The sequence below is a fragment of the Salvelinus alpinus genome, chromosome 1, assembly GCF_045679555.1.
Source record: "Salvelinus alpinus chromosome 1, SLU_Salpinus.1, whole genome shotgun sequence".
Lineage (NCBI taxonomy): Eukaryota > Metazoa > Chordata > Actinopteri > Salmoniformes > Salmonidae > Salvelinus > Salvelinus alpinus.
Genome location: NC_092086.1, coordinates 13,097,874 through 13,107,640, shown reverse-complemented (window position 1 = coordinate 13,107,640; position 9,767 = coordinate 13,097,874). Strand labels below are relative to the sequence as shown.

The 9,767-nt window shown below is 43.6% G+C and overlaps 1 protein-coding gene across 1 annotated transcript in view; it reads left to right on the top strand.

The window, feature by feature from the left end:
* Positions 1–9,767, top strand: part of fbxl16 (F-box and leucine-rich repeat protein 16) — a 56,940-nt gene that overhangs the window by 21,378 nt on the left and 25,795 nt on the right. The window contains exon 2 of the mRNA XM_071391330.1: positions 8,109–8,838. Within this exon, the coding sequence (XP_071247431.1) occupies positions 8,116–8,838 (723 nt within the window). The 5' untranslated portion in view covers positions 8,109–8,115. The remainder of the gene's footprint in view (positions 1–8,108; positions 8,839–9,767) is intronic.

Here is a 9,767-nt window from a genome sequence, read left to right as displayed (position 1 = left end):
GTTTGTCTGGCTCCCAAGTGGGTGGGCCTTTGCCCTCCCATGCCCACCCATGGCTGCACCCCTTCCAGAGTCATGTAACATCTATAGATTAGGCCCTAATGCATTTATTTCAATTGACTGGTTTCCTTATGTGAACTGTAACTCAGTAAAATCTTTTCAATTGTTGCATGTTGCATTTATATTTTTATTCAGTATATCTATCTATCGATCGGTCAGTCGGTCAAATAATCACTGAACTGTAGGAGGGACTGAGACCATCCAGATCAGACCAGGAAAAATCACTGACCTGTAGGAGGGACTGAGACCATCCAGATCAGACCAGGAATAATCACTGATCTATAGGAGGGACTGAGACCATCCACATCAGACCAGGAATAATCACTGATCTGTAGGAGGGACTGAGACCATCCAGATCAGACCAGGAATAATCACTGATCTGTAGGAGGGACTGAGACCATCCAGATCAGACCAGGAATAATCACTGATCTGTAGGAGGGACTGAGACCATCCAGATCAGACCAGGAATAATCACTGACCTGTAGGAGGGACTGAGACCATCCAGATCAGACCAGGAATAATCACTGATCTGTAGGAGGGACTGAGACCATCCAGATCAGACCAGGAATAATCACTGATCTGTAGGAGGGACTGAGACCATCCAGATCAGACCAGGAATAATCACTGACCTGTAGGAGGGAATATGACCCATAGGGCTCTGGTCTAAAGTAGTGCACTATATAGGGAATAGGACCCATAGGGCTCTGGTCTAAAGTAGTGCACTATATAGGGAATAGGATCCATAGGGCTCTGGTCTAAAGTAGTGCACTATATAGGGAATAGGATCCATAGGGCTCTGGTATAAAGTAGTGCACTATATAGGGAATGGGACCCATAGGGCTCTGGTCTAAAGTAGTGCACTATATAGGGAATAGGGTGCAGAAAATGACATCATGACTGGAACTAGCATGTCTTGTGCAGTGAGATGGTCTGATAGGGCCTAGATATCACATCAACACTCTATGTCTCCCTTTCTCTCTCTCTCAATTCAATTCAATTCAATTCAAGGGGCTTTATTGGCATGGGAAACATGTGTTAACATTGCCAAAGCAAGTGAGGTAGATAATACACAAAAGTGAAATAAACAATACAAATTAACAGTAAACATTACACATACAGAAGTTTCAAAACAAGAAAGACATTACAAATGTCATATTATATATATACAGTGTTGTAACAATGTACCTCTCTCTCTCTCTCTCTCTCTCTCTCTCTCTCTCTCTCTCTCTCTCTCTCTCTCTCTCTCTCTCTCTCTCTCTCTCTCTCTCTCTCCTCTCTCTCTCTCTGTCTCTCTCTCTTTCTCTCTCTCTCTCTCTCTCTCTCTCTCTCTCTCTCTCTCTCTCTCTCTCTCTCTCTCTCTCTCTCTCTATGTTTCTGTCCCTCTCTCTCTCTCTGTCTCTCTCTCTGTCTCTCTGTCTCTCTCTCTCTCTTGCTCTCTCTCTCCAGCCTTTGGGTTCTCTGGCTGACTGAGCTGTGTGTGTGTGTGCGTGTGTGTGTGTGTGTGTGTGTGGGTGGTGGTGGTAAGGACCATGTGGGCTGTTACTTCTGTTAGTCTCACGTCAAGCTCTGCAGTCAGAGAGCAGAAGGAGCTATTTTAACATCCTGGTAGCCACAAGCAGCTGAACAGGAGGAGGGGGTTAGTGCAGAGTGTGTGTGTGTGTGACAGATAGATCTATTTTACAGCTGAGTTGTATGTACAGTGCTACACCAGCTCAGCAGCCTTGTGGTTGGAGTGTCCACCCTGAGATTGGAAGGTTGGGAGTTAGAGTCCCGGCTAAGTCATACCAAAGTCTGTACAAATGGGACCTCTCTGCTTGGCCCTCAGCATTAAGGAGATAGACTGTATTTGGGGCTTTGTGACAGACTAGTGTCCCGGTGGCTTTTACATCACGCTGCATCACGCTACAGAAACAGGAGAGGCTCCTGCTCCTATGAGTGCTTCTGACTGAGACAAGGCTCCTTACTTAGACCAGTTCAAACTCCTCTCCTGTCAGGATGGAATCACCATGGAGATACACCAACAGTTAAAACTTCTTATGGCTGCATCCCGCTACCGGGATCGATATGACAACAGCCAGTGAACGTGCAGGGCGCCAAATTCAAACAACAGAAATCGCATAATTAAAATTCCTCAAACATACATGTGTCTTATATCATTTTAAAGGTAATCTTGTTGTTAATCCCACCAAAGTGTCCGATTTCAAATAGGCTTTTCAGCGAAAGCACTACAAACGATTATGTTAGGTCACCACAAAACCACAATAAGCACAGCCATTTTTCCAGCGAAAGATAGCAGTCAGAAAAAGCAGAAATAGAGATAAAATTAATCACTAACCTTTGATTATCTTCATCAGATGACACTCATAGGACTTCATGTTACACAATAGATGCATGTTTTGTTTGATAAAGTTCATATTTATAACAAAAAATCTGAGTTTACATTGGCGCGTTACATTCACTAGTTCCAAAAACATCACGTGATTTTGCATAGCCACATCGTTTCAACAGAAATACTCATCATAAATGTAGATGATAATACAAGTTATACACATGGAATTATAGATATACCTCTCCTTAATGCAACCGCTGTGTCAGATTTTAAAAAAACTTTATGGAAAAAGCAAATCGTGCAATAATCTGAGACGGCGCTCAGAACAATAGCCAAATTAGCCGCCATGTTGGGGTCAACAGAAACCAGAAAATACATGATAAATGTTTCCTTACCTTTGATGAACTTCATCAGAATGCAGTCCTAGGAATCCCAGGTCCACAATAAATGCTTGATTTGTTTGATAATGTCCGTTATTTATGTCCAATTAGCTACTTTGGTTAGCGCCTTTGGTAAACAATTCCAAAGTCACAAAGCGCCTCCACTATAACGTGACGAAATGTCCAAATGTTCCGTAACAGTCAGTAGAAACATGTCAAACGATGTACTGAATCAATCTTTAGAATGTTGTTAACATACATCTTGAATAACGTTCCAACCGGAGAATTAGATTGACTTCAGAAGAGCGGTGGAACAGAGGTCCTCCTCATGTGAAGGCGCGTGGTCAAAGCATGCTCAGCTCGTAGCAGTGATTACTCATTCCTGTCTCCTTTGGCCCCCCTTCACATTAGAGTCATCAGACAAAGTTCTATTGACTGTTGACATCTAGTGGAAGCCGTAGGAAGTGAAAACTCATCCATATCTCGCTGTAATTTCATTTTCATTTCACACAGACACACACACACATAGTTTGTGTTCAGAACATGAACTGGCTCTCCCTCATATTTGTGTCTCAGAGTGACAGTAGGATTTCTCAAAACTGTCTGGTATGTTAGATCTCTGTTTCAAAGACAGGGGAAGAGAGAGAGAGACAGAGAGTTAGAGAAAGGGACAGAGAGAGAGACAGAGAGAGAGACAGAGAGTTAGATAAAGGGAAAGAGAGAGACAGAGAGAGACAGAGAGTTAGAGAAAGGGACAGAGAGAGAGAGTCAGAGAGTTAGAGAAAGGGAAAGAGAGAGACAGAGAGAGACAGAGAGTTAGAGAAAGGGAAAGAGAGAGACAGAGAGAGACAGAGAGTTAGAGAAAGGGAAAGAGAGAGACAGAGAGAGACAGAGAGTTAGAGAAAGGGAAAGAGAGAGACAGAGAGTTAGAGAAAGGGACAGAGAGAGAGTCAGAGAGTTAGAGAAAGGGAAAGAGAGAGACAGAGAGTTAGAGAAAGGGACAGAGAGTTAGAGAAAGGGACAGAGAGAGAGAAAGAGAGTTAGAGAAAGGGAAAGAGGGAGACAGAGAGAGACAGATAGTTAGAGAAAGGGAAGAGAGGACAGAGAGTTAGAGAAAGGGAAAGAGAGAGACAGAGAGAGACAGAGAGTTAGAGAAAGGGAAAGAGAGAGACAGAGAGAGACAGAGAGTTAGAGAAAGGGACAGAGAGAGAGACAGAGAGTTAGAGAAAGGGAAAGAGAGAGACAGAGAGTTAGAGAAAGGACAACAGCACAATTAGACCCAACCAAATCATGAGAAAACAAAAAGATAATTACTTGACACATTGGAAAGAATTAACAAAAAAACAGAGCAAACTAGAATGCTATTTGGCCCTAAACAGAGAGTACACAGTGGCAGAATACCTGACCACTGTGACTGACCCAAACTTAAGGAAAGCTTTGACTATGTACAGACTCAGTGAGCATAGCCTTGCTATTGAGAAAGGCCGCCGTAGGCAGACATGGCTCTCAAGAGAAGACAGGCTATGTGCTCACTGCCCACAAAATGAGGTGGAAACTGAGCTGCACTTCCTAACCTCCTGCCCAATGTATGACCATATTAGAGAGACATATTTCCCTCAGATTACACAGATCCACAAAGAATTTGAAAACAAATCCAATTTTGATAAACTCCCATATCTACTGGGTGAAATTCCACAGTGTGCCATCACAGCAGCAAGATTTGTGACCTGTTGCCACAAGAAAAGGGCAACCAGTGAAGAACAAACACCATTGTAAATACAACCCATATTTATGCTTATTTATTTTAACTTGTGTGCTTTAACCATTTGTACATTGTTACAACACTGTATATATATAATATGACATTTGTAATGTCTTTCTTGTTTTGAAACTTCTGTATGTGTAATGTTTACTGTTAATTTGTATTGTTTATTTCACTTTTGTGTATTATCTACCTCACTTGCTTTGGCAATGTTAACACATGTTTCCCATGCCAATAAAGCCCCTTGAATTGAATTGAATTGAAAGGGAAAAAGAGAGACAGAGAGAGACAGAGTTAGAGAAAGGGAAAGAGAGAGACAGAGAGAGACAGAGAGTTAGAGAAAGGGAAAGAGAGAGACAGAGAGAGAGACAGAGAGTTAGAGAAAGGGAAAGAGAGAGACTAGAGACAGAGAGAGAGAGAGAGAGAGAGTTAGAGAAAGGGACAGAGAGAGAGAGAGAGAGAGAGAGAGTTAGAGAAAGGGAAAGAGAGAGACTAGAGACAGAGAGAGAGAGAGAGAGAGAGTTAGAGAAAGGGACAGAGAGAGAAAAAAGAGAAACCTCCCTCTATGTTTTTTTTACCTGAATGTTTTGTGTGTCCATGCTTTTAGGCAACACTAATATGAAAGGAGAAGGCTTTGCTACAGGTATGTGCTTTGTTTGAGATGTGTTATGAGTTGATACTCAGTAATAGATCTACTCTGTGTTTGAGATGTGTTATGAGTTGATGTGTTTGAGATGTGTTATGAGTTGATGTGTTTGAGATGTGTTATGAGTTGATACTCAGTAATAGATCTACTCTGTGTTTGAGATGTGTTATGAGTTGATACTCAGTAATAGATCTACTCTGTGTTTGAGATGTGTTATGAGTTGATGTGTTTGAGATGTGTTATGAGTTGATACTCAGTAATAGATCTACTCTGTGTTTCAGATGTGTTATTAGTTGATACTCAGTAATAGATCTACTCTGTGTTTGAGATGTGTTATGAGTTGATACTCAGTAATAGATCTACTCTGTGTTTCAGATGTGTTATGAGTTGATACTCAGTAATATCTCTGCTCTGTGTTTGAGATGTGTTATGAGTTGATGTGTTTGAGATGTGTTATGAGTTGATACTCAGTAATAGATCTACTCTGTGTTTGAGATGTGTTATGAGTTGATACTCAGTAATAGATCTACTCTGTGTTTGAGATGTGTTATGAGTTGATGTGTTTGAGATGTGTTATGAGTTGATACTCAGTAATAGATCTACTCTGTGTTTCAGATGTGTTATTAGTTGATACTCAGTAATAGATCTACTCTGTGTTTGAGATGTGTTATGAGTTGATACTCAGTAATAGATCTACTCTGTGTTTCAGATGTGTTATGAGTTGATACTCAGTAATATATCTACTCTGTGGATCCAAACCGTTCACTTCCCTTGCTGGTAAACATGTAGTTGGTTGTTGCGGTGTGATACATGTTGCAGGCTATTCCGTAGCAATGCCAATGAAAAGCATATTGTGTTATGCTGTATGCCTACATGTACAGGCCAGACAGGCAGCTAGACTGGCAGGCAGTCTTTTAACAGTCTGGAAAATATCTATAGGCTTATTTTTGCCAGTCAAATAGGGGCAATGGAAATCATTATTAGTCAGCTTTAGGCCTATGTGTATGACAGACAGACAGACAGACAGACAGAGAGTAAACTTAGCTGATAATATATAACACTTGAAATGTCTTAATCTTTTTCGAACATTTGTGAGTGCAATGTTTACCGTTAATTTCTAATCAGTTTTTGTTGATATTGTTTTGTGTGTTCTCATTTTTGTTCAATTAAATTGCTCTGGTAATGTAAACATGCTTTATTGGCATGGGAAACATGTTGAACTGAAATTGAATTGAGAGAGAACGAAAGAGAGAGAGAGAGAGAGTACCGCCTCAGCCTCCTCTGTTGAGTTCCGCTGATGTCAGTGAGCCAGGCGATGTCATGTTGGTTTCTATTTACAGGGTTCTCGTTCTCTCTCTCTCTCTCTCTCTCTCTCTCTGTCTCTCTCCGACACTGATTCTAACGCACCACATATTTATATCCGCTGACACGGTGGAATGATGCGCCGATGAAACAAACAACACAGGACAATCGTCCCGATTTCACGCATATTCCCTCATATTCTGTCCTCGTCGCTTCCGATACCAAATGATGCACCTTTCAAGCGATTCGTATCGCGTCGTAGCTACAACAATTCAATAACATCCCCCGCTCTCCGCCATTCCCTGTGGATGCTGCTGGTAGTATGGTGATGCTGGCGATAAAATAGAGCTCCGTTTGGTGAAAGACTTGCGAGGCTTCGGGTCAATCGGGGGACGTGACGGGGTTCAGTCTAAAGGTAAGAGCAGTGCGATGCAGATTCATGCTGGCCGGAGCACTGCAATGCTATTTTTTTGTTTAGCGGTGCGAGAGAGCGGGAGGGAGGGAGAGAGGACGAGAAGGGACGGGAGAATAGCCATCCCTTCCTTCGGTTAGCTTTTCTGCTGCAGCATCGCTTATAGCCGTTTCAGCTCTATTACACCGATATGTGTTACGTGCAGCACAAACCGAGTATTGGACCGATCACAAGCAGAGTGAAATGGGTTTAATATTCGATCCGTTTGTAATAGCCCAAGGCTAACGTCTGATGGTGTAGCCTATAGCCTAGGTTACTGTCGGCAGTCATAGACACGATTTGATGACGGGCATGCTATTCATTGTATAGTCGTCGATATCCTATGAATAATGATACCGACTGCATGTGAAGGTTTTGACAATGAAGGATGCATAGAGTTTATTTGATCTGCGATGATTGTTGATCTAAGGCGCTAACGTTACACCTCTCAGCATCAGCCATCGATTTCAACTGGTTAAGTTTGGCCTTGGTATCTTTATTCAAAGTAAACACGTCCTATTGTAACTCACTGCTGTGCTACTGTGCCATCGGCATTACGTAATAGTGTAGGCTAGCCTAGTAGGGATGCTTGCTTAGATATAGGCCCTGCCACGATAAACAACCGCTCTGTTCTATTTCTAATGCAAGCCTGCCAAGGGAGTGTCGCCAAGTGTTCTGTGAATTATTCAAACGAAAAAAAAGGCTTTGTTTGCCCAGAAATCGTGTCTGTTTCTGTGCAGGCTATATTGTACATAACAGCGAGGCTCTCCAACATCAAGCACACAGGTTTTGGGAAACACAGCAGTCTGCAGCTCAGCGATCTACATAAGAACTGCCTAGTGGGGTTTATCTACTCAGTCCCTTGAGTGACAGACAGGCAGGTCCATAGACAATGTGTTAAATGTATTTTTATTTAACCAGGTAAGTTGACTGAGAACACATTCCCATTCACAGCAACAACCTGGTGAATAGTGGAAGGGGAGATGAATGAGATGAATGAGCCAATTCGAAGCTGGGTATGATTAGGTAGCCATGATGGTATGAGGGCCAGATCACTACCTCGCTCTCTCTCTCTCGCTCTCTCTCTCTCTCTCTCTCTCTCTCTCTCTCTCTCTCTCTCTCTCTCTCTCTCTCTCTGATCCAATGTTTACCATGTATTAATTCTCTCTCCCTCCTCCTAGGTTCCCAATGTTGAACATGTCGACCCCCAGCGAGCTCAAGTCTCCGTGTGTCCCGAGGAACGGCATGGTCAAGCTCCCCCCTCAGCCCAACGGTCTGGGCAGCGCCAGCATCACCAAGGGCACGCCCGCCGCCAAGAACCGCCTGTGCCAGTCCTCCTCCGTGCCTGGCATCCTACCCCCGCCTTCCCTGCCCTACCACCTGGACCCCCTCAACCCCCTGGGCTTCTTGCCCACCGCAGCTTCTCTCCTGGGTCCAGACCTGGACCACAGCCCCCTGACGGCCCTCAAACCCCCGCTGCGCCAGGTCCCCCTCACCTTACCCAAGCCTCACCTTCCCCTCACCCTGCCTCTGGCCCTTCTGCTGCCCCTGGAGCGCCAGCTGGCCCTGGATGAGAAGCTGCTCAACAGGCTGCTGTGGTACTTCACCACGGCTGAGAAGTGTGTCCTGGCCCAGGTGTGTAGGACCTGGAGGAAGGTGCTGTACCAGCCTAAGTTCTGGGAGGGTGTCACGCCCATCCTCCACGCCAAGGAGCTGTACGCCCTGCTCCCCAGCGGAGAGAAGGAGTTTGTCAGCCTGCAGGCCTTCGCTCTCAGGGGGTTCCAGGCGTTCTGTCTGGTGGGAGTTTCGGACCTGGACATTTGTGAGTTCATTGATAACTACCCCCTGTCCAAGAAGGGGGTGAAGTCGGTCAGTCTGAAGAGGTCCACCATCACAGACGCAGGCCTGGAGGTGAGTCATTGTCATATATATATATATAAATATATAATATATATATAGTTACAGTCATGTGAGCACAAACATGTCATTTAGCACAGCCTTTCTCCATCCTCTCCTTGGGGACAAGCCTGTCCATGGATATGATCTATTCCCCAGCTAGGCACCTGATTCAACTGGCCAACTAATCATCAACTAATCATCAAGCCCTTGACTACTTGAATCAGATGAGCTAGTTCAGGGCTACAGTAAAACAGTGAAGCGTCCGAGACTCCCTGAGGAAAGAAATCCGATTTAGCAAAGGGACTTACAGTAGTGTGTGCATGCAATTTTGTATGGATGACCCCAGCGGGAATCAAACCCATCATGCTGACATTGCAAGTGCCTTGCTCTACCAACTGAGCCACACAGGAACGCAACAATGTGTACTCAATGTGTCCTACAGTAGATGTAGCTTCCATTAGTCCTACAGTAGATGTAGCTTCATTAGTTCTACAGTAGATGTAGCTTCCATTAATCCTACAGTAGATGTAGCTTCCATTAGTCCTACAGTAGATGTAGCTTCATTAGTTCTACAGTAGATGTAGCTTCATTAGTTCTACAGTAGATGTAGCTTCCATTAATCCTACAGTAGATGTAACTTCCATTAGTCCTACAGTAGATGTAGCTTCCATTAGTCCTACAGTAGATGTAACTTCCATTAGTCCTACAGTAGATGTGACTTCCATTAGTTCTACAGTAGATGTAGCTTCCATTAGTCCTACAGTAGATGTAGCTTCATTAGTTCTACAGTAGATGTAGCTTCCATTAATCCTACAGTAGATGTAGCTTCATTAGTCCTACAGTAGATGTAGCTTCCATTAGTCCTACAGTAGATGTAGCTTCATTAGTTCTACAGTAGATGTAGCTTCCATTAATCCTACAGTAGATGTAGCTTCATTAGT